Here is a 25,861-nt window from a genome sequence, read left to right as displayed (position 1 = left end):
TCTACTTTTTCTAATAGAGACATTTCTGATCTACTGTCGTCTGGATTTACTCTGGTGGTTTCAAGTTTTGACCCTTGGAGGGGGTGGAACGTTTTTTTACCGCCATTACATGATATGCAAATTGGGCGATGACGTCATTTAGGGACTTCTGGCGACTTTTCGGACAGCCAATAGCTACTTTCCTTACTATGGAGTTGGCAGCACTGAGTCGGACAAAATGACTAACCATCATGCAACGCACTAGGAAGACGTTGATCGAAATTGCGCAGGTCTGCGCAGGTCTCGCTTGTCTCAAACAAGCCTAGCATCTATGGTCTTTCCTGCAACGGCAGTTTAAACTTTATTTCCTCCGCACACTGAGCTCTGATTGGTCAGCAGGCGTGGTGCTTTCACTGTGTTGATCTCTTATCCTGGAACCAGCGCCGTATAGATAGAAGAGTTACGACAGCGGAAGTCCAAAAACGGTTATCGTCACGTGGTTCATGCAGACGAGAATCGTTCCCCGGAAGTTCATGGCGGGCAATGTGAATGCATTGATAACAGGAGATAGATCGATATGTGTATGTATTTACATCAATATGTTTTAAAAAATAAAATAGAATTTGCTAATATTAAGTGATAATATTAGGATTAGTGTGAACAACTAGTTTACATGTTAGGCTAACAGTGCCTTGGTTAAAGAGCCTGTTGCTGTTTATTTATAGCTTTGAATTCTTTAAAACCAATATTATCTTCTTAAACTTGTATGGTAGTCAGGAGCATCACTTTCTAATGTTTATTGATATATTTAGAGGGAGGGGATCTAAAGGAATGCTTCAAAATTCAGATTAGATTAATTTCTACCATTTTCTTAAATTCATGGTAGTTTCAGTAATCCCATGGTAATTGAGGACACAAGTTATCGAAATGACTAATGTCATCTTTATGGCTTTCAGAAAGGACAGGAGACCGACAGGTGACTATCAAAGGACTAGCAGCAGCAGCATGATGATGATGTTAAATGTGTTGTTTTAGGAACATCCATTGCAAATACATGGAATTCAATAAAAAATTGAATAGCATATCATGCAGTTTGTCTGTGCCTTTTCCTCCGTGTTGTCCTGGTTTGCTGTGCTGCCTCCTAGTCGCCACAATGGTTTGCTGTGCTGCCTGGGGATGCTCAAATCGCTCCGAGAAAGGAGTATGAATGTACGGCTTCCCCACTGACACAGAGCGGAGGGAAACATGGCTGGCTCAAGTCAGCAGGAGCAATTTCACGACCAACAGCAAAAAAATATGTGAGGTAATTATATACAAACACTGCATTTGCACTTTTTCACAAAACGAAACCACACCATTGGGAAAGCTTAATGTTTTGTTTAATACAAAAAAACAGGGAAAGGCTTGAAAAACACAGAGTTGAGACTCAGGGTGCAGGGTGAGGGTCTCAATGCAGGTATTCAGGCTCCATTGAATCCCCCTCTGGTTCTTGTGCTGAAAGAGGGAGTAACAGACAGGAGAAAGGGTTATACACACCTATATAGCACACCTATTGGATGGGAAATTGCCTTGGGGAGATAAGGTGTGGTCTTTTTTCCCAACTGAAGTTATGGAACTTTATTATTTGTGAGTTTAACAAAGTATGACAAATGGCATCATACATCTTTAGGAAATATGAAATAAAAAATTGAAGTGAAATCAACCTCTTCTCTGGAGAACAAACTTTGATTTCTCTGTCTTGTGAGTTTGCAGTCTTGCTCCTCCACCTGTAACATCACTGCCCCTCCACCTGCCATACAGTAGGTTACTAACAAGATTACTTATATAATACAGTGATAGAATACATGTTTAGTATGCTTACTTATATAAAACAGTAGTATTAAACTTACCTTGTGTTTTCATTCTCACTTAAGTCCCTCTCCCTTTGACATCAATCCAAAATCAGCTGAGCTGCAACATAATACAGACAGGTAATAATCAACATAATCACAAGGACACAATATGGCTCTGCTAAAAACACTCACTCTTACACGCACCAAACTTTATATTTATCTAATATTTAACTCCCTCCACCCCCGCATACAATCCCGTTTATAAGCCCCTCTTCTCTAATTCAACAATGTTGGACGAAATGACATTAAGAGAACGGAATTTACAATTAAAAGGCTGTTCAACGTGTGCTGCTAACTTGATCCGGTAGCTTTATCTGTTATCTGTAAACGTTCCCTAAATCTACTAATTTAGGGATAACCCACTGACATCCTTTAATTTGAATCAGATGTACTGATAATATCCGCAATATAAATCTTTAAACTTCTTCTTACCTTTCAAAAGTCCGTCACGAACGGTCTATTATGCTGCAACTCTACTGCGCTGCTAGCCTTGGCGCTAACTTCCGGGGAACGATTGAGAGGCTCCACGATCCGCCATAGCTGTAAAAAAGTGGTCCATTGGAGTGAACGGAGATGACATAACTCTCAGTCTATACGGCGCTGCGTGGAACCTATTCTGCTTCGGAGCACAGACTATGTTCCAGGATAAGTCACCATGGAGATCTAGCCTGCTAAAAAGTGAACCAGCTTCGTGGTGCCGGAAATCCCAGAAGTTATCTTGCTAAACGAAAATCCTGCTTCGTAGTATACCCCCCTGGAGGCAGTAACGTGTAACTCAACAGAATCTGAGAAGAGCAGCACCAGCTGCAAAGACCTGTGCCTTTTACTGGTTACTTCACTGTGTTCCCCTTCATTAGAACCGCTGAATAGAGATCGAGGCTGCTACGTTTAACCACACACACCTCTACACACATCGAACTACCAGAGTATTCCCCCTCGTTTTATGAAGGAGATGTCCTGTCACCGGGGCGCATGATGTGTGTCTTTGTGCTCAGCTCCGCTCTGTGTGTGCGTGTTCGGTGTGTTTGTGTGTATCCGACATCACCGGCATTTGTTTTGAAATTACCACGAACAGTAATTTACACAAATCTGGTTCTCCATAGTTATATGTGTATTCCCAAGTGAAATACATTTGTTTCATCTTAATCTCGATGTAGTGCTATAGTCCTGCCGGAGTGCACCTGAACGAACAACACTATCATAAACAAATGCGCACGCGCACACACACACACACACACACACACACACACACACACACACACACACACACACACACACACACACACACACACACACACACACACACACACACACACACACACACACACACACACACACACACACACACACACACACACACACACACACACACACACACACACACACACACACACACACACACACACACACACACACACACGCACGCCCTGGCGACCGGACATATTCTTCATAAAACTAATCAATTTAAATTGAGGCCACGCTTTATTCACTCGTGCGCACGAGTGAATAAAGCGTGGCGATGTTTTATTTATTTTTCTCTCTATGAACCCTCCAGGGCTCCGTAGGTCTCTATCCGCAGCTGGAGAAGAAACGAGTGCTCAGGGACCGTCAGCAAAGTGCAACTTCGAAAAAAGAGAATACAATAATATTCAATCACTATTGTACAGCTTATTACTACCAAACTCACTACACACATTAATAGTCTCCTGTGTGTCATACTACAGCAAGGAGTTTGGAAGAATATTCTTTTGAATAATTTTGGGGAATATTTATAATGTAAAATCTTCAATAAATGTAGTATTATACAGTATATTTCTACCAAACTCACTATTTGCATTGTTGTTGTTAGCATCTGGTTAGCTAGCTGTGCTCACGGATATTAGAAGCTGTTTCTAAAACAAGGAAAAGGGAGAGCTCTGTCCTGTCAGACTGAGCGATAACTACAGCTCAGTGAGGTAAGGGACTCTTGAGTGTTTAGATAGTTAACTTTAGTCTAGTTATCTCAGTGGGTCTCAAACATTTTGGTCACCATTTATGAGAATAAATAAAAAACAGTTATGAAATACTATATGACAGTAAAACAAGAATAGGCCTACAGTTATAAAGGTGAGTGATTTGTAAAAGAAAAAGAAAATCTGTTTACCATAAATTCATTTTGCTCTCAAAGTGCACTCGGTTGATGCATTTAACTTCCATATTTAAAAAGAAAATAATTTCCATAGGCCCACCAAAAATATTTTCCACCAGCCGCCACTGATGCTAATGTAACAAAAAAATTTCCCAACTTGGAATCAATAAAGTATATCTTATCTTGTCTTATCTTAAGATGATCGATGGCGACTGAAAATTAACTAAAATAAGTCTCACAAAAAAACATATAATAACTACGTTGGTCCACAACGTAGGACGTAGTGTTTCTACGCCTCTTTCACCATTCATTCCAATAGAGAGGCGAAGTCCCGCCCATCTACTTCCGACCCATGGGACCCCGGAAGCGGAAAATTATACATTGACGTCAATGGAGAGAGAAAAGTCATCTTTCGATCCCGTTTGAATTGTGCCACGAATGACACATATGATGTTTGTCAAATTAAAAGAACATTTTGCAAGTCAAAAAAATAAAAATGTGTCGTAAAACTGTGAAGTTACAATTTTTTTTGTGTGAAACCGCTCAGTGAACTACAGGTCTCTGGTCTCGCACAATACGCGTCACCATCACAAAGATGGCTGTCACGTTAGTAAATTTCACCTGTTTCTTTCAGAATGAGGCGAAAAAGTATAAAACGAGGTGAAAATCACTACAAGTCTGGGCATGTTGAGAGCTGTACATACACGAAAGGGAGCGGTTCTGTAAGAGCCAGCATGCGGGACCGGCTTTACAAGGTTTCAGTGAGTAATATGAGTGCAATGTTTAAGGTTAATGTCAGCTAGCTAACAAGGTACACTAACGTGTTTTGTTTTAGAAACTAGTTTTCTCCTTAAGAACTTTGTGGTGTCTGTGTATGCTGTGGATAACATTAGTGTTCACAAGAACAAGATACACTCCCGTGTTTTGTTTTAGTTGCTCTTCAGATTGAAGCGGCCAGTTCTATATCGACTATATGTGATCTCCTTTTTACATCTCGTTGTGTCATTTGAGTTTATTTGCTGTGTGTAGATTCAAGGATTTTGGTTATCTTGTCCAGGGATGCAAACTTGTCACCTTTCGGCGAAATTCTCCGTTTTGAATCCAAAATAGGTCGTTTTTGTGATTCCTGTAGATCTGCAATAAAAATATTTTTTGGGTATGGGAGGGGGTCTGGGACCCGGATTAATGTGCGGCCGCGAGCTTTTTTTATATATATTATAATGAAGCGCGAGCTGTGTGCTCGAGTCTTCCTGCCTGTCGGCTCTGCTCATGATGTATAATAAGCCTCTGCTGCTCGGCGATGATGGTCTAGCTTCAGCAGCTACATTACCTACGGTGCGTTCGTTAATATTAACTGTGCGTCCGGAGTCCCTGTGGCACAGACTGGACCGCTGGTGAACAGCTGTTAGAACGGGCCGTTCAGGTGTTCACAATAGAGCTCCCTGTCGGAGCGGCAGAGCGTGATGTGCACTGAAAAGTTTTTTTTTCCCGTCGCAATATTATCGTTGAGCTAGCTAACTAGCATACATTGTCACTTTCTGCTAACGTTAGCTTTAGCCTTCGTTTTCGAATCGTTTTTTTCATAGGCTATAAACAGAGGTGGTATAAGTATATATCTTGTAATTGATTAAAATTAGAAGTACTCAGTTCTTGTACTTGAGTAAAAGTAGAAGTACCAGAGTGTAGGAATACTCTGTTACAGTAAAAGTCCTGCATTCCAAATTTTCCTCAAGTAAAAGTAGAAAAGTATTATTATCAAAATATAGTGAAAGTAGCGACAGTAAAAGTAGTCATTTTGCAGATTGGTCCATTTCAGAATAATATGATACGTTTTATAATGATTGATCATGAAAGTGTTCTCAAAGCTGGTAAAGGTGCAGCTAGTCTGAATGACTTTGTATACTGCAGGGTAGCTTTTGGATTTACTCCAGGTGGAACTAAAGACTGATTTAACACTTGATTATATTTCACATCATTCATCCACATCTGTAAAGTAACTAAAGGTATTACGTACATGTAGTGGAGTAAAAGTAAACCATTTACCTCTGAACTGTAGTGGAGTAGAAGTACAAAGTAGCAAAACATTGAAATACTTAAGTAAAGTACAAGTATCTCAAAATTGTGCCCAAGTACAGTACTTGTTGAGTTTATGAACTTAGTTACTTTACACCAGTGGCTATAAAGATAGAAAGACTAAGCCTTGCACAGAGGCCTGAAAATACATTTTCAAAATGCTCAACAGTGCTGCCAAAATTATTAACTGACTGCTACACAATTAAAATAAATGCTTTTTATATATTTCTATTAGATGTGACTCTATGGCGTTTCTGTTAATATTAACACTGCTGCTTTAGTTGTTCTGACTGCTAAAATCCTCTGTTATTCCTCATTTTAAAGCCGATATTCTGTGGGGTCAGGGGGCTCGGATCCTTGTCACCTTTTTCATACCTGATGAGTTTGCATCCCTGTTGTCAATTTGTTTGGTTATCTAGGCACAGCTGTGTGTGACTCCCTCTGGTACACTGGTATGTGTTTTCCTAATGTAGAGAGCATTGATTAATTAATAAACTACACACTGACTCTAGATCCTGACCAAATCCTTATTTTTTGATCAAATGTTTTTCAAAAAAATGTATTGTATATTATATAACAGCTGCAAATCACAGACCGGAGTCTCTGCTACTGTGGACCACGAAGGAGGGGATCATCATCCCCATCCCCAAAGACCCTGCATGGCATGGAAATCTCCTCCTCCTGGAACAATTCTACACCCAGCATATGCTCCCTGTGTTGGCCAGTAGAGAGGAGGACATTTAAATAAACATACTCTTAACACCCTCGGACTCTGCGTTGTGTTTCGTATGTGTGATGGGGTGTTATGCAGAGGGGAGGAAAACAGGACACAGCAGATTGGGATTGTGGTGGAGATGCTGAGCAGTTATTTAATTGTTGCGTGTAATTATTATTATACTGTGTGCTTCTTAGTTATTCCATCTTTTGCTGTAACATGGATCTGTATGTAACTCTATATTTAATTGTTATCTACCACACTTCCTTCTACATCATACACCATCATTATACATGATGGTGTATATAGGATATGTATTTATTTGTATACATATCTAAATTGTATAATTTTATTTTTCGTATTTGGGATTTCTCTTTTGTCCACTCAAATACACTTGGCCCTTTCTCTTTTCCATGTGGAAAATGGCAGCTGCATATTCTGCTTTTCTCATCTGCTCCCTGTCTGCTCATCTACGATGAGAAAATTATATAATTAATTACTAATAATCATTTAAACCTGTTATTACCAATATTTCACAAATTCTGCATGTAAACTTAAGAGCACAGCTGTATGTTGAGTATGTCAGCTTCCTTCGAATATTCTTCCTTCGACTCTCCCTGAACTGCCTGATCTTTTAATGGTCAATGTTAACCATTTGTGCAGATAGCATTAAGTAGAAAAGATCGCTGATACTAATGTGGCGTTAGCCTACCTCCCGCCCCCTTAGCACCTGGTGGAGGGGGCGATAGGCTACTCTTCAAATGTTTCACAAAATACTTACCATCATGACTACTCTTACTGTTTAACATTTTGGTTTACTTCATGTTAAGGCTAATACAAATGACAAGGCTAAGTAATGTAATATAATGCTAACTAACATGCTCGCTACTAGCTAGGTAGCTAACTTGACTATGTTCCATGCAAAACATGTATATTACCTGATATGTTTGGTCCAACGACTCCTGGTCCTTTCATCAGACGGGAAGCGATAGAACGAGCAAGTGGTATGATCTCTTTTGTGATTACAACCTCGTACAAAGCACACAGGCATCTTGTAAAAGTGAATTTATTGGAGCAATCTCTTATATTTATTGGAGGGAATAAATCAGTCTTCTTCTTCCTCTTTGCTTTGCGAGTCACAACCAGTCTTGGAGCATTATCGCCTATGACATCACTTACGCGACCCAGAATGCATTTGGGATTTGTAGTCTTTCTAGTTGCGTATTATTCATAGTCTTATATTTCAGCATTTTTACGACAAACTGTGACTTTTTTTGCATGGAAATGATTGTTTAAGATTGACAAACATCATATGTGTCATTCGTGGCACAATTCAAACGGGATCAAAAGATAACTTTTCTCTCTCCATTGACTTCAATGTATAATTTTCCGCTTCCGGGGTCCCATGGAGGCTCCCGGAAGGGGAGGGACTTCGCCTCTCTATAGAGAGGCGAAGTCCCTCGTTCGTTCTATCGCTTCCCGTCTGATGAAAGGACCAGGAGTCGTTGGACCAAACATATCAGGTAATATACATGTTTTGCATGGAACATAGTCAAGTTAGCTACCTAGCTAGTAGCGAGCATGTTAGTTAGCATTATATTACATTACTTAGCCTTGTCATTTGTATTAGCCTTAACACGAAGTAAACCGAAATGTTAAACAGTAAGAGTATTCATGATGGTAAGTATTTTGTGAAACATTTGAAGAGTAGCCTATCGCCCCCTCCACCAGGTGCTAAGGGGGCGGGAGGTAGGCTAACCCCACATTAGTATCAGCGATCTTTTCTACTTAATGCTATCTGCACAAATGGTTAACATTGACCATTAAAAGATCAGGCAGTTCAGGGAGAGTCGAAGGAAGGAAGGCAGGCAGCTTTGCATGACATTCTTCTGGACGTGTTTCATTGTGATGATAGTGAGAGCATATGGGCGAAGTTTGAACTTAAGGTTGGGGGTGCCAAAAAATAACTACAAATGTAATGTATAGCTATAGGCTGCAACACAAGGATTCATACATGAAAATTGATCAGGATAGCCTACAGGCTACTGCAGGTGTGTTTTCAAAACTAATATGCCCAATAGATGAAATTACTATGGCAGCGAACTCGCCGCAAAATAAAACGGCTGCTGCGGCACATACTGCTGCTATAATTAGGCTATAACACAGAGGTCTGTAGGATCAATGTTCCCCAATGCTCACACACTTTTTAATGAACTGTATAGCATACTAACTAATAACTGTAGGATATAAGCACAGCAGTTTTATCACATTTGACCTAATTTCAGCGATGAAAAACAAAGCCAACTAACAAAGTAATGACTTTTGTTCACCGTCATCTAGTGATTATGATCTCCATGCATTCAGCGTCTCTGCCCCACAACTGTCAGCAGCGGCCGCTAGCAGGACCGAAGCATGTGAGCACAACGCAAACGGGAGGATTTGGAGGATTTTGGTTTGAGCGTGGAGCGGTGTCTGCTGCTTACTGCAGCTGGCTATCCCCGAATGCAGATGCTGCGCAATCACGCATTTAAGCTCAACAAAACGAAATAATTTGAATGAACGGCTTACCTAGTGAAGCATTCAGGCGCCTCTTTTTCCGACTGGCATAGATGTCCACTATCTTCTCAACTGACAGTTTTGCAGTCAAATCTCCCTCAATGTGCAGCAGGGCCAGATCAGAAAATCTCTCCTGGATCATTGTAGTTCTCAGCCAGTTTCTGATCCTCCTCATTGCTGAGAAACTTCTCTCTGATGTCGCTGATCCAATGGGCAGTGTCAGTGCAAGCTGGAGTAATGGGAAGAAGTTTGGATAGCTCTCCTTGCTCACTTCGTTTTGCAGGTCCTTCAGGTTAATGGGAGATTGGACAGCACATTTTATCAGGTCCATTTCTGCTGTCACCAGCTGTGGATGGACGATCTTGAGGCTTGCATATTTTCTCAGAAGTGGTTCAATGCCTTTCTTCTCACACTTTATCACAGCATCACATGCCGCTGCAAGCTCCATGGCTTCACCTGAAAACCGTTCTGTCCAACTCGGCCATCATATTGTCCAGCACAGGGAGATATAAATGACAGTAGATGGCGTGAGCCTCAAATTGTCCGTCTATTTCCTCATTCCTTTCATCTCGTTGGCGCTGCCCAAGTGTGGCCCCCACTACATACTGGTAAAGCGACAAGGGGGGTCTTGAACTTCTTTTTCGCTTTGCCATGGAGGGGGGGTCACTTTCTGCAGTGGCAACTGGCATGCCGACGTCCTCGCCAAACTGCTTGATCTGGCTCCATATGTCTTGCCAACCTTCCTCCTCTCCTCTGCGTTCCCTCAAGTGTGCTCTCAGACTGTTGATCGTGGAGGCAGCATCTGCAAGTGTTGTGGATTTGGACTGAAGTTTCTTGTGAACAACGTGCACAACCCGCAGTAGGTCCTCAAGGATAATGAGGCAGGCGATGAAGCCAGGTGTGGTCATGTGATTATACAACCCACTTGCTTCCACTGACCATTTCTCTCCTTCATCCACCATCTCCTTCAGACAGCGTAGTGATAGGCACATAATGTGATTTAACCGCAAAGACGCATCGCCATTTGCTCACCCAACGCATGTCACTGGTTGCCCAATTTCCTTTGCCTTCATCTCGAGTGTTTTCTGCATCGCCAGAAACCTGTGGTGGTTGCTTGGTTCTGAAAACACGGAGTACAGCTTATCAATAACATTTAACGTCACTTTGATGTCTCTGTTGACTGTGCATGATTCCACCAGCACCAGATTAAGTTTATGGGCCATGCAGTGTACGTAGATGGCAAAGGGTAATCTTCCTTGATACGCTGCTGCACTCCAGTTAAATGCCCAGACATAACTGAGGCCCCATCATATGACTGTGTGACTATTGGGACGTCCTGCAGTCCACATGACTCCAACCCCTTCTTGATACCCTCAACAATCCCAGCAGCATCTCGGGAGGCAGAGCAGTCAATGAAGCAGATTAATCGCTCCTTAACCTGTAGCTTTTCTGCATATCTGATAGACACAGACAGTTGTTCAGACTTTGATGATTTGGCCTCATCCGCGATAACCGTGAAAAAAGCAGTCTCACGCACTGCATTTGCTATTTCCTCTCTGACTAGCTCTGCACACAAAGAGATGACCTCGTTTTGAAAATCTGGGCTTGTACAATTAAAGTACTTCTCATCCTGCATTTTGTGGAAACTTGGGTCATACTTGCCGAGGAAGTCGCACAGACTCAAAACGTTTCCCTTTGTTTCATCATCATCATCCGGCTTGCTTTTATCTGTTTCTGTATCGACTGTATTTGTGTGCTTTTTTTCATTTTTATTTTCTTGTATTTCCTTTTTTCTCCATTGTATTTCCCGATGTCCACGGAAAGGGAGGCCCAGTTGAGACAGCAGCTTAACGACATCCACGACCTTTGTCAAATACTCCCTGTTTTTATCCACTGTGTTCTGGTGACTGGTTGACAAGTGGACTCTGACAGATCCATGCTTTTCAGTTTCCTTGTAGCCCTCCCACAGTCTCATGCAGGCCTTGTGTTTTTCACAAGAGCTATGCTTTATCAGCCTCTCAGTTAGCTTACTCCAATATCGCCCGCCTTGTTTAGCTAGTGTGTCTTCCTCCTCTCCAATCTCCTTGGAAAAGTGGCGGCAACAAAAACAAAACACTGCGTCCCTTGAAACCGAGTACTCCAGCCACGGATGCTTGTTATAAAAGAATGCAGAAAAGCAACGATTTCTATCTCCAATTTTGTGTCTTGGGAAAACGGGAAGCACTGGCTGTTTGGGGCCCACACTTTTATCTCCTAGGTCACTGGGAAGTTGACCGCCATCAGAGGCTGTCTCACAGGGATTGCAAGCGGCGGGAGCTGCGGTGCCGACCGGCGCCAAGATGTGGTGGCTGGTCGACGGGCGAGGCGGGACTGGCGGGTCCGGAGCAGGTGCAGCTTGGGTGGCAGCAACGGTGGCGCTGGAACTTGAATCCGAAACTGGAGTTGTTTTGGTTGCGAAGAACCAGCGTATATCCATTTTTTTAGTCTTCTCCTGTCAGGTTTTGGCGGCTGGCAGACTCGACTTGTCTGAATTTGAGTGCTCAAAGTGCGCATGTGCGTGCAGCGTGTGAGGGCGCAGCAGCTGCACAGATCGTCTGTGTAGACTCATTTTTGAGTAATGTTCTGTCTCTCACAGCAGTACACACTGAGACAATATGTTTGTGGATTTAAATGTATTATGTTTATTGAGTTTGCATTTATTGATATAGCGTTCCAGAGTTATATTTATCTAGGCCACCTACTATCTGTACATCATAACTAAAAAAAAAAAAAAAAGACTCCGGCCACCAGGGGGTGCCGGGCACCCCGGGAACCCCCCCAAACTTCGCCTATGAGTGAGAGTGAGTCAATCTGTTTGTTGGAAAGACAGTAGTTGAGTGATTACTGAGAGAAAATTATTAAAAGAGATAATTATTCAGTGTTGTTACTTTAAAGTGTTGTTACTGAACTTTTTCTCTTTTATTTTCTTTACCTCACCTGTAACTGCTGAGACCCTGAGGAACAAGCACACTGAACTGACCTGCTCTGGCAACCTGATTTCCACTGTACGTAATAGTATTTGGTTATGGTATATTATTTATATACATCAAAGGCACAATGCACCCCCCAGAGACACACATGTATTGAGTGTGATATTTTGCATTGGTCATGTGAAATCATCTTTACATACTAGAAAACTGTAGGAGCGGCAACTTGTTTTGAAATTGAATTTTTAATATCCGATAATAAAGTTGATCTGTTTTCTCTCTTCCAGCTCCATCCATCACCATTCTCTGTTCCTGCAGGTCCTGCTTGCTAATCAATATTCATATTTTTTTACACAATTACAAATAAAGTCAATGTATTGTATGACATGAAGTTGTGCTTCATTCTGAGTCAATAATAAATTCATTCTGCCTTCAGCTGCAAAATTATTGTGGACTGCACTGACATCCATGTAGCTGCCCCCAGTAAGATGAACCAAGCAAAGTTGACATACTCAGCAAACAGCTGTGCTCTTAAGTTTACATGAAGAATTTGTGAAATATTGGTAATAACAGGTTTAAATGATTATTAGTAATTAATCATATAATTTTCTCATTGTAGACGAGCAGACAGGGAGCCAGATGAGAAAAGCAGAATATGCAGCTGCCATTTTCCACATGGAAAAGAGAAAGGTATTGAGTGGACAAAAGAGAAATCCCAAATGCGAAAAATAAAATTATACAATTTACAGATATGTATACAAATATATATATCCTATACACCATGTAAAATGATGGTGTATGATGTAGAAGGAAGTGTGGTAGATAACAAGTAAATATAGAGTTACATACAGATCCATGTTAAAGCAAAAGATGGAATAACTAAGAAGCACACAGTATAAAAATAATTACATGCAACAATTAAATAACTGCTCAGCATCTCCACCACAATCCCAATCTGCTGTGTCCTGTTTTCCTCGCCTCTGCATAACACCCCATCACACATACGAAACACAACGCAGAGTCCGAGGGTGTTAAGAGTATGTTTATTTAAATGTCCTCCTCTCTACTGGCCAACACAGCATATACATATGCTGGGTGTAGAATTGTTCCAGGAGGAGGAGATTTCCATGCCATGCAGGGTCTTTGGGGATGGGGATGATGATCGCCTCCTTCGTGGTCCACAGTAGCAGAGACTCCGGTCTGTGATGTGCAGCTGTTATATAATATACAATACATTTTTGAAAAACATTTGATCAACAAAAAAGGATTTGGTCAGGATCTAGAGTCAGTGTGTAGTTTATTAATTAATCCATGCTCAATACATTAGGAAAACACATACCAGTGTACCAGAGGGAGTCACACACAGCTGTGCCTGATAACCAAACAAATTGACAAGATAACCAAAATCCTTGAATCTACACACAGCAAATAAACTCAAATGACACAACGAGATGTAAAAAGGAGATCACACATATAGTCAATATTAAACTGGCCGCTTCAATCTGAAGAGCAACTAAAACAAAACACGGGAGTGTATCTTGTTCTTGTGAACACTAATGTTATCCACAGCATACACAGAGACCACAAAGTTCTTAAGGAGAAAACTATTTGCTAAAACAAAACACGTTAGTCTACCTTGTTAGCTAATGTTAGCTAGCTGACATTAACGTTAAACATTGCACTCATATTACTCACTGAAACCTTGTAAAGCCGGTCCCGCATGCTGGCTCTTACAGAACCAACTAACTCCCCTTTCGTGTATGTACAGCTCTCAACATGCCCAGACTTGTAGTGATTTTCACCTCCTTTTATACTTTTTCGCCTCATTCTGAAAGAAACAGGTGAAATTTGCGAACGTGACGGCCATGTTTGTGATGGTGACGCGTATTGTGCTTGACCAGAGACCTGTAGTTCACTGAGCGGTTTCACACAACAAAATGTGTAATTTCAGAGTTTTACGACACATTTTTATTTTTTTGACTTGCAAAAGGTTCTTTTAATTTGACAAACATCATATTTGTCATTCGTGGCACAATTCAAACGGGATCGAAAGATTACTTTTCTCTCTCCATTGACTTCAATGTATAATTTTCCGCTTCCGGGGTCCCATGGGTCAGAAGTAGATGGGCGGGACTTCGCCTCTCTATTAACAAAAAGCATGAACCAATATGGACGTTCATAGAGTTCTGGTGGAGGGACGCAATAAGCAGTTTCATTTCTTATGAATGCTATGACTCTGAAATAGGTTGTCAGGCATTTAAGGGATGATATCTAAATTATTAATATTGCTGTAAAAAATGTGTGTAGCCTACTCCAATGATAAACAGAAGAAAAAATATTTTTGAGTTATGGTCAGTTAAGACAAAATTATTATTTTATTTCAAAAGTAAAATAGTTTTTCATTAGTTCATACTTTTAAATGTTATTTGTAAATATGTATAACATTTAAAAAGTAAAAAAGGTGGTTTAAACATTTTAAATAATGGAAATCCTGAGGTGACAAAGAAGAAGGTAATATTAATTATACTTCAGCAAAAATAAATGATGTCTGTTTTCCTGCAAACCATTGACATGAAAGCCAGAACTCAAGAGGGTTAGGTTATGTGTGCGTTACCTTCACAATAGGGAGCCCCATTCACATGCTGAACAACAAATGGGGAGGCGTGTGGTGCAGTGGGTTGTGTGTTGGTGTTCGGATCAGGGGTCACAGGTTCAAACCCCACTGCAGTCAATATGTCGTTGTGTCCCTGGGCAAGACTCTTCAGCCCAAACTGCTCCTGTGGGGATTGCCCACAGTACTGAGTATGTAAGTCGCTTTGGATAAAAGCGTCTAACAAGTGACATGTAATAATAATGTAACAAACACCTTTTGAAGTGAAAATAAAATAGTTACTTCTGAATTATTCATTAATATGAATGAAGCTGCAGTTTGACCAGCTCAAGGAAGAAACCGCACAGTAACGTAACCAGGTGGTGGTTTATTAAATTCATGACACTGTTTACATCCCACAAAAAGCATTATTTAGACCCCCACCACATTTTCACACCACAACATAGATATGTCGTCATCATTGTGACGTTAAGAAAGAGAGAGAGAGAGAGAGAGAGAGAGAGAGAGAGAGAGAAAGAGAGAGAGTGAGAGTTGCACATAAATATATTACGTTAAATAAAGCAGGGAGCACGTCAAAACCACGTGTGTGTGTCTCTGTTTGTGTGTCTGTGGGTATCTTCAGTGCTATCTCTAAGGAAGCACACCTCAGAGGTTTTACACACCACTCTTTTGAATGCATCCCATCAGCACAGAGCGCACGTGCCCTCAGGATGTCCGGACATAGAAGAATAAGTGCTGATTGACCAAATATTTACAATATTGCCGTTTGAGGAATGGTATTCGTTTATTGTGTTTTCTTTTTCGATTAAGGTCTTCAAATAAAAAATGAATCGAACTTGGTAACTAATCTGATGTTCTATGAGGTAGGCATACTCCCCTCCTGGGTCTGTCACTCCGGAAGGAGGGGGTGGGGGGCAGCCTGGAGGTCCGCAGCGAGGATGATGATGATGGAGATTATGTTGAAGAAGATGATGATGACGGCCATTAAAGTTCCTCTGAGCGCGTCAATAATGTCCCATCACTAAGGGGGGACTACTGTTTGAGTTCCAGAGCCCAGACATGCTGGGGCCATCCTGTCCGCCCTTTACTTTTCTTATCTCCCGCTGACGATGAGGAGGATGATGATGAGGGTGCTGTCTTGGGGATCTCCACCTGCAGACACACCATCACAGTTATTTCGATTATGCAGATCAATTTCCTAAATCATATTTCCATGGGCTACCGCATGTTAGGAACTACAGCAGCCTTTGTCACCATGGAGATCGCTTTACTTCTGTTTGTGTCACGAGATATAGATTAAATACAAATAATTGTTATTATACCGATCTGAGTTCATGTCACACTCCTCTCTCCACGTCTCGCGCACAGCGGTGCGGACATCGGCAGTCACTCCAGACAGACAGGTAGCAGCACCTCCCACTTTACTGTCCCATGTTATGCCGGCTTTTCTTGACTTGTTTGAAAGTGAGTGGAGATGAACAAATGACTAAGCTGCCAGTGCCTCGAGTTACAGCTAATTAGCCAAAAGACAAAAACAAGTAGGCCTAACGAAGGTAGGCTACTAGCTAATGGATAAGTTAGATCAAGGTTTAGCTAAGGCAATGTATCATGGGCATACAGGCTAATGTACTGTACTTAAGGGGAGACACTTAAAGTGAATACAGTCAAATGTGGATCTAATAAAGTCATCACAATCGCCACATTGATATGCAAAGTAGGCGTTAACTAGGCCTAATTAAAATGCACTAATGTGCATGCAGTTACCAAGGCATTGCAGGTGAAAAGGATAAAACTAAAAACAAACAAAAAAACACATCATACTTCCCCAGATAGTTACTTATGTTAAGTCAGTATTTTCCCCTGAAATGTTATGTTTAAATGCAGATTATAAATCTATAGAGAAATTCAGACATGCAGTAAAACGAACACCATTTATTTGTGTTTTTGGAAGTTTTCTTTCCATTAGAGTGAAAGAAAATATGGAAGGAAAATAGACCAAAATAACAAAATGTACAAGTACACGAAAAAACGATCTTTTTATAAACAGTAACTTCATAATTGTGATTGTTGGCTGCTCATTTAATAACTATTAATTGTTCTAGTTTGTTGTCTGCTCTTGTGTGTCGTGAATACTAAAGAAGACCATTGTCTCTGTGTTAGCTGATTATTTTGTAGAATTCTGCTGAGTATTAAACAATTGCGTGAGTGTGAGGGTATTAAAATAAATTGTTCAGTAAGTCAGAGATTTGCAACTCTATTTAACTTTTTGTTTTAAAACATTTTTTTATAAATGATTATTAAGTGCCCTTTTTCTCACTTGAGCTCCCGCCCCCCAAAATGTCTGCAGGTCCCTGTGTGTGTGTGTGTGTGTGTGTGTGTGTGTGTGTGTGTGTGTGTGTGTGTGTGTGTGTGTGTGTGTGTGTGCGTGCGTGCGTGCGTGCGTGTGTGTGTGTGTGTGTGTGTGTGTGTGTGTGTGTTCATGTGGATGTTCTTCAATAGCATAATTTTCTTTAAACATTGTAAAATAAACGGAATAATGTCATGTAGAACAGGACCAAATATATCTTTTAATGTTTGAAAAAATATCATTATTATTGATTTGATATTAGCTTATTTTTCTGAGCCTGTTTGGCAAGGCTTGTGGTTTCTGTAATGTATCATATATGTATATTACACACATATAATATATATATATATATATATATATATATATATATATATATATATATATATATATATATATATATATATATGCTATATAGGCTAGCAGACGTTATTGTCGTAATTTCTTTACCTTCACTAATAGGACGTTTACACGTTCTGAGGTTCTGTCACTAATAATAAGAAAACACTGAGCAAAGCTGTGAGCTGATAACAGTCAGCCCGTGCTGAGTTTGAAATTAACCAATAATTAATTTAAATATTTGTAAATGTTATACAATGGATTTATTGAGCGGCGAGTTATTTTGTGGACATTGAGCCCCTGACGAAACGATGACTGCACTCAGAGCGTCACTCATGTTGTGACACTGAGCTCACATCTTCACAATGCTGCAGTAATCATCATATCTCTCTTTAAACTTCAAAGCTCATAGAGTGTGCCGCGTTATATCGCCTTGTTACCGGCCACACAACATAGCACAGCGCGGCAGCAGCGCCTCGTGCCGCCGTCACATTTGGTCTTAAATCAGAGTAAAGGGCTTCTTATGGAACCCGATCATCCCATTAAAAGAGTTTAACTCCCATAGGCCCTGATACCGCCTTATGTAAATCAATAATTCAACACTCGGTAAAGCATATTTCAAGTGCGTTTACTCTAACGTCTAGATTTGTTTTTCAAATGTAGGGTTTCCTTGCTATTTGTATCGTAATATTATGAATATTTCGTCACCACTGCGCATTGTTTTTAAATGTGTCTTAATGCTGCAATATTGATTTTGACTTGGCCTTACTGCACAATGGAAACGAGAACGCACATTTAAAGGTCAGATGGAGTTCCATCAAAGAGAGCTGCAGTGAAGCCGAGAGCTCTGACAGAAATGTGTGTAAACACGCAGTAAAACTTGAGTTTGAGTTAAACTGTTACACTTTCAATTGTTAGCTTTAAAATACACTGTCCGGGTGCTGGTGATTTAATAAAGAGAAGGTCAACACAATGCGCGTGCTGCCGATCGTGTCAGTAAAATGACTGCAAAGATATACACACATCCATCAGACATCCATCCCGTCCCCGTGTGCTTTTGATCTGCATACAGCTCTTCATATCTCCTTAGATCATATCGTGCTGTCAAACTGTAATATGAGGAGGGTTGCAATAAGAACAGCAATAATGGAATGTAGTGAAAATGGATGTGGAATAAAAGTGGATCCTAAAAAATAGTTCAGGACAGCACCAACACACAGTCTTATGGATCTACACTGCGCGTTGTGTTATCATTCATGTTATTAGACATGTCAGCGTTATATATTTAATTATATAATAAGAAAATGTCATTTTTTCCCCTACATAAAATGATTTGATAAACATCTAAAATGTTCATGTAATTGAAGTCTAATTGTTTAAATCACTTGTTCTACTTTTCATTATTTCATTCTGTTTAACTGAGCGTTTATAAAGTATAATACATAAATATCATGTGCTCACGATTAATGCAATCTCTCACTAATAAAACTGTTCTGAACTATCAAGATGTTGTATATGTGATTTTAATTTTAACATCAAATATTTATTTTTCAGTCTTTTATCATTTCCACGCCCTTTACTGCGGATTTGACGTTATTTGTGACATCATTTCCAGTCCCAGTAAATGATGCAACATATACAACAAAAAGCCACCATCATGACAGAGAGAAATATAGTGAAATATTCACACTGCAACAAAAGGAACATGTATGCAGTAAAACATGCATTCTGTCGCCTATAGTCTATGATTTAATAATGTGACAAGTCTTATATTTTCTCTCTCATTTCAAATAATGATTGTCCTAACTTGTGATAAATAATTCAGGTAAAGGTTGAAATCAGGCAGATACTTTTTAATTAGTTCAACAGTCTTGGTTTAAATCCACCAGCGTCCTGCCTCTCTGCAGTCCACACTGCATGTTCCTTTTTGAGTCAGACCACAGCTCAGCAACACACAACATACAAGAGGGTGGAGAAAGCCAAACATCAAGGAAATGAAAAAGCTTCCGTCCTAATTCTCCCTTGGAGTGTAGTCTAAACTCGGGGATCCTGAAATGACCAAGTGTATTACCTCCACCCCCCACCCCTATTTGCTAGCTTAGGGTCATCCTGTTAAATACACTTTAAATTCACTCGGGTTAACCACTTAGTCATTAATGTGAGAGCAAACTGAGGAGCATAATCAACATTAAAGGCTTACTCTGAGGATCACACTGCACAGTGACTCCTCTGGTTCATGGTCCTCTGAATAAAAATGATGTTTAAACAAATTAGGAATTCTGTCAACATATGAGATTTATTTCTGATTCAACTGTCTCACTAAGCATGGGGACAGGACTGGAGTTTCATGACAGAGTTGACATGAGTTATTAACAGCACTACATCCTTCTATTCGTGATTGCAGTTTGAAATGTGAGGAAAAATGGCTCTGGCTTCAATTATGTCCCACACTTCCTATAGGCACCAGGCAACAGACAGGAAATGATTATTCTGTTGAATTCTCTTCTAGTCTATTCTGCTCTACCTGCTCTGTGTGGCCGTTAGCTACACTAGCTCTGATCAGGGGATGATGAAGGCCTTTATAATGAGATAAATATGTCAAAAACAACAGGCAGATTGTCACTGATGCTGACTTCTGTTATACAATGGTATATTGCATTTACAATATCCTCTTTATTTTGTCTGCAATATACAATTGCAGAATAAAATATTTTTCTTTTTAAAATCTTTCTACTTTTGATCTTCTCATATAACTAATAACATCATGTTGTTAGTGTTTGCAGCAAATTCCTTGTATGTGTAAACATACCCGACTCAATACTGATTCTAATGCAATAAATAAATAACTAAATTATGATTTTTCTAAGAATATAAAACAATTATGCAGGTTGGTGAACTATAAATAAAATAGCAATGTGAGGCTTTAAATCTCTCTCGGCTGTTCCAAACACTAAATCTGAGCCTCTGTGGTACGCTGTAAAGTTGCATATACATAATATATATATATATATATATATATATATATATATATATATATATGGGCAGCACATGCACAGTCCTGAGGATCCCCCAGCCGTCTGTGCGGCCCCAGCATCACAAAGTGTTGCTATGATAATAGTTCTGGCCCCTGCTGGCTCCACTCTGTCTGAGGATAGCGGACTATTTTCCTGGCTGCACTGTTACAGAGACTTGATCATTCACACGTTTCCATTATTGTGTAAAATCTATATGTTTATATGGTTCAATAGTGTGGGGATGCAATATGTGTTACGGGTAGTAATCCAGTGTTAAGGAGTTACGTGTAAATTGTAAAAAGGGTAAACACACTCATATTCCTGTTGACTCTCTCCTAAGCAGTCACCCGACATGCTTCATAGCTTCAAAAATCCTCGCCCACATAAATGGGGCCATGGCCATACGCACTCTTTCACTCCTCTCTCCGGTGTAGCTGGACTTTAAGCTAGCTTTTGAAAGCTCTGAGCAGCAGCTTCCACATGTCCTTGTGTGTGATTCATTCCATCGTCTCACTGCCTTGACCCAGTGCGTAAAACAGCCTTCTGAGAGCTGGCTGTTCAAACGCTTCTCCTCAATAAATATATCAGATACATATTGCTCGTGAATCTCGGCAAATTGAGATACTTGAAATGTATTTATTGTGGCTTCTTTGTCGTTATGGTGCTGATATATTAACAGTGGGAGAGCAGACCATAAAGCATTAAAGGGAAGTTAAAGCAGTGTGTCACACTCTGAGCTCCGCCGTGCAGCGGACTGCAGGCTGCTCATGAAGGCACCACGAACTCTCCTTCTCTTAATAACCTCGTTTAAACATGGACATGTAGAGGCAGTGATGGCCGCTGACCTTTAGAAAACTGCCCTGTACGCTACTTTCCGATCAAGTCATTGAACAGCTTCATATTTGAAAAGGCTTGATGTTTTATTTTAGAACAATTTGTTCCCGCTGCTCTTATTTGCACTAAAGACAAACATTTGAATAGGAACAAATACATGTTGTGGATAATAAGTGATCTTAAATGTTAAAATTAGAGTTGAGCCATATTAAACTCTGTTATATGTTCTACGATTACGCACACTATTTTCAGATTAAAATGTATTTTTTTAATGACTTTTTTTTCTGATGCAAACGTCAATGGCAATGAACAGAATCAATGTTTCTGTTCCACTCACTGTAGCTTTTCTTATTGGCCTCTACGGGAGCATATTTGCAGCCGGACGACTCCTTTTAAGCTAAACGTTTTATTATTGACTTCTTAAAAAATTGGGACTAAAAGGCCCACTATAATAATAATAATAATAATAATAACAATAATAATAATTACAATAATAATAACAATCATGATAATAATAATAATAATAATAATAATAATAACAATATTATACTGAAGCTAGGCATTAGTTTATCTGTGTTAATCATCACAGACTAATAAACCCTCATCTGTTCTCTTGTGGCCTGCCGAATATAAAGGCTCAGAAAAGACCTTTAATTCAAGAACCCAATATTTTCCACTTCCCCAAAAAAACATTTTCCTCCTCTGCATCCTGCTGTAGTTTCGGCTCTGCCTGACTTGAGCGGACTGTGTGAGCTGTATGTAATCTTATGGAGTTATTGAATGAGTTATGATAGAAAACGGGCTCGTTCAGTCTTACCGCCTCTCTCTTCCGCCGCTCCTCCCGGGCCTCCGTCTTCTTCAGCTCGGCCTTGAACGCCTGCGTGTCCCCGTGCTGTCCGTCCTTGTCCAGGATGTCCATCAGGTAGGAGATGTAGCTGGTGGCCAGCCGCAGAGTCTTGATCTTGGACAGCTTGGTGTCCGCCGGCACGTTGGGGATGCACTCCCGCAGCTCCGCAAAGGCCGAGTTGATGCTCTGGGTCCGCCGCCGCTCCTTCCGGTTGGCCGTGGGTCTCCGCTTCACGGGCCGGGGGAGTGTGTGGGGGTGCATACCGACTGCCGCTCCGTTTACTGAGATGGCGCTGGCCCCCGGTACCAAGGCGCCGGGTCCGTAGTGGTGGTGGTGATGGTGGGGGTCCAGGCCGCCGGTGGACCCGCCGCCGCTATTGCCATGGTACTCAGGGCTGTACCCGGGCGCGAGGCTGTACTCGGTTGGAGACACATCCGCGTGACTTATCAGCCAGCTCGTGAAGTATGGAGGAGCCCCGGTATCCTCGTGACACCGACCGGCCGCCGCCGCCGCCGCCGCGTGCAGGGAGTAGTGGTGGCTTTCGTGATGGTGCATGACCGGGTGGTGAGGGAAGCCCGAGACCAGACTCATGCTGACACACACACACACACACACACACACACACACACACACACACACACACACACACACACACACACACACACACACACACACACACACACACACACACACACACACACACACACACACACACACACACACACACACACACACACACACACACACACACACACACACACACACACACACACACACACACACACACACACTCTCTCTCTCTCTTTCACGCACTCCGACACACCGCTCTCTCTGCGGTAACTCTCCTCGCTATTTAACGGGGGTCCTGAGCAGAGGTTCGCATCCTGAAGGTTCTACCAGCTTCAGCCGGCCAGGCCCCACCGTGCGGGCCGGTGCTCCGTGCAGCAGACCCGCTGCTCTGTTCCGGCCTCTCGGTGCACAGCTCCTCCTCTAGGACACTGTTCCTCTTCCTCTTCTTATAAAGTCTCAGCAGCGTTATCCCTCCTCTCTCTTTATTTCTTACAGTCTATTCCTCTCTCCCTCTGCAGCTCTCATCCTCTCTGGAATCTCTGCAGCCTCAGAGCCGTTTGGCAAGGCAGGACCAGTCCGGGCAGACACCGGCTCACTACTGACCGGTTTGCACTGAGCCAGACTAAAACCAGCCTGTCTGCACGAGAGAGAGAGGGAGGGAGAGAGAGTGTCTGATTTACTACGTCATCGTTCCGACCGGGGAGGAGAAACTGACTTCAGCATCTGTAGACCAATGGCGACCACCGCCCCCCACTCCTGGCACCGTCTGAAGGGCTGTTTACTTCTCTTTAATGCCAATGGGCCTGCTAAGTAGACCTGCTTGCTCTCACACACACACGCGCGCACACACGCGGGGCCACGCGCACGCATTCACACAGCGACAATTAACCTAAAGTCCGAATAAAATGGGATGACAATGTTCTCACTTCTAACATGTAGAGTGACTAACACAGGCGGTATGTAGCTATCGGTGGTAAATGTTGGTTTATTTGTTAATTATGTAAATAGGTATTTTTAAAATGTTTTAACGAAAAATGTAAAGTAGGATATAGCTACGATATAATTTCTATTGATAATAAAAAAATAACTGTTTTTAGCCAATGTCGTGAGAATCTGAGGCCAGATTAATTTTGATTTGCAGTTTAACACCGCGTCTTCTCGGGTTTGTCACGGTGAAGGCTGCAGACAGCCAACGTGGCAGGGTGTCATTCTTCTGGATTTAAATCAGTTGTATTGCCCTGCTAATCCGGGGATTTATTGTGTTTTTCAAATTTATAATTTCTTAGGAATCTGTCAGATTGTTCGCATATCTATAAATCTTCTTTAACACCTAGGCTATGCTATAATATTGTTACAAAATGCCATTGCAATATTATTTGTAGAGCTGCTGAGGACACACAGTTTTTACATTTCCTCAAAGTGAACTCACATGATAATTTACTGTTGTAGTTTATTAAATATTAGCCTATAACTAACCTGCATGGTCCGTGAATATGTGTCCGACAGCTGATGAAAACCGGAGAGCCGTCATGTTGTAAAGATGGCTAAAGCACGTTTGGGCTCGTTGGTATATCTCCTTACGTCATAATAGAGAAAATCCTAGTAGGCCTAATAAATAAATAAATAATAATAAAAACAATAGTAGGATAATAATAATAATAACTATTACAAAAATAATTAGCTATAACGTGGTTAAAACTGTCGATGTAATCCAGTGTGTGATGCAGGGACACACGCTAGTTTCAGGCTTTCGGTGTGAGGAGTTGGTTGATGAGCGCGCAGCCGGTAGGTCCGCGCCGGTCTCCAGCTGACCCTGTTACCGACCTCCGATCCCTTTCCATCGGCTGCCGCGAGAAGAGAAGACCCGCTGCTTGTCCGGAGCTGTGAAACACTGAAATAATCTGTGGACATATTTTAGATCCCGCCACGTTTTCCTCGTTTTGTCAGTGCAAAGCAGTCTTTTTACTCCTGATCCTCACAGGGGTGTCAAACTCAATTTCATCCCGGGCCACATCAGCATTATGGTTGCACTCAAAGGGCCGGTTGCAATTTATATAAATATACATATGTAAATATATAATATATATTAAATAATGTATTATATTACATCGTTGCCCCTGCATTGGATTATTATCAGATCTGGTAATATCTTCCTAAATAACTACGTCGGAAAGCAGAAGTCTAGAGCAAATAATTGAAAGTATATATTCAACAATTACACCAATTGTATTGCATATTATATTCTTTGCAAGCTCTTGCGGGCCACATCAAATTAGGTCGCGGGCCGGATTTGGCCCCCGGGCCTTGAGTTTGACACCCCTGCCTATTAGCTCAGTTATGATCATATAGCCGTCGTGTATCCAACACAAATCATATAGAAAGAAAGAGAGAGAGAGAAAGAGAGAGAGAGAGAGAGAGAGAGAGAGAGAGAGAGAGAGAGATTAAAAGGCATATCAGATCTAATCCAGATCTGTGGCTGTATATTGTCATGCAGATGGGAATAAAATAATAACTAAATCTGGCACGAATAATCGTTTCACTTTTTTATATTAATGTATTTTTTTTTACACTTGGTCATTTTGAACAAAAAGATAAATAATAGTAGCGTTATTATAATAATAATAATAATAATAATAATAATAATAATAAATAGTATATCAATAATAATAATAATAATAATAATAATGCATACATTTATTCATGCATGCCAAGTCTATTTTATATTTATATTATCATCATTTCTAAATCAAATGACTGCTAAATGACTGATAACCTTCCTGGAGCTCGAGGTAAGTAGGCCTAAGTATTCTCTCCGCTTCGCTTTACAAACCCCGTGATAGTCCTCAAGCTCTGTGATTGGATGTTTGAGTGTGCGCCTCCCCTGCCCGGCCGTTTCTAGTTTTGTGATTACCCCTCCCTGTATTTAATGTTGTCTCTTCCTGTGTTCAGTGTTGGTTCGTCTTTTGTTGGTGACTGTGGTCACCGGGGAGTGT

The 25,861-nt window shown here is 41.0% G+C and overlaps 1 protein-coding gene and 1 long non-coding RNA gene across 2 annotated transcripts; both read right to left on the bottom strand.

The window, feature by feature from the left end:
* Positions 1 to 1,341: 1,341 nt before the first annotated feature.
* LOC307030563 lies at positions 1,342 to 3,303 on the bottom strand. The gene is made up of 2 exons (XR_013805695.1): positions 2,304 to 3,303; positions 1,342 to 1,929 (listed from the first exon to the last, which is right to left on the bottom strand). It is a non-coding gene; the product is annotated as an uncharacterized lncRNA (long non-coding RNA).
* An 11,926-nt stretch (positions 3,304 to 15,229) lies between these two features.
* hand2 (heart and neural crest derivatives expressed 2) lies at positions 15,230 to 24,304 on the bottom strand. The gene is made up of 2 exons (XM_079640425.1): positions 22,269 to 24,304; positions 15,230 to 16,072 (listed from the first exon to the last, which is right to left on the bottom strand). Exons 1-2 carry the CDS (start codon positions 22,887 to 22,889, stop codon positions 15,953 to 15,955), a joined length of 741 nt encoding a protein of 246 aa, XP_079496551.1. The 5' UTR covers positions 22,890 to 24,304; the 3' UTR covers positions 15,230 to 15,952.
* Between the last annotated feature and the right edge of the window lie 1,557 nt (positions 24,305 to 25,861).

This window comes from Notothenia rossii (assembly GCF_949606895.1).
Source record: "Notothenia rossii genome assembly, chromosome: 1".
NCBI classification, from domain to species: domain Eukaryota; kingdom Metazoa; phylum Chordata; class Actinopteri; order Perciformes; family Nototheniidae; genus Notothenia; species Notothenia rossii.
The sequence above is the reverse complement of the archived record's forward strand: the minus strand, read 5'-3'. Positions and strand labels throughout refer to the sequence as shown.

Coding starts and splice junctions, on each gene's coding strand:
- hand2 (XM_079640425.1), bottom strand. CDS start 22,889: ATGAGTCTGGTCTCGGGCTTCCCTCACCACCCGGTCATGCACCATCAC. Junction 16,073..22,268: donor AGCGGCGGAAGAGAGAGGCG/GTAAGACTGAAC, acceptor GTGTGTCTGCAG/GTGGAGATCCCCAAGACAGC.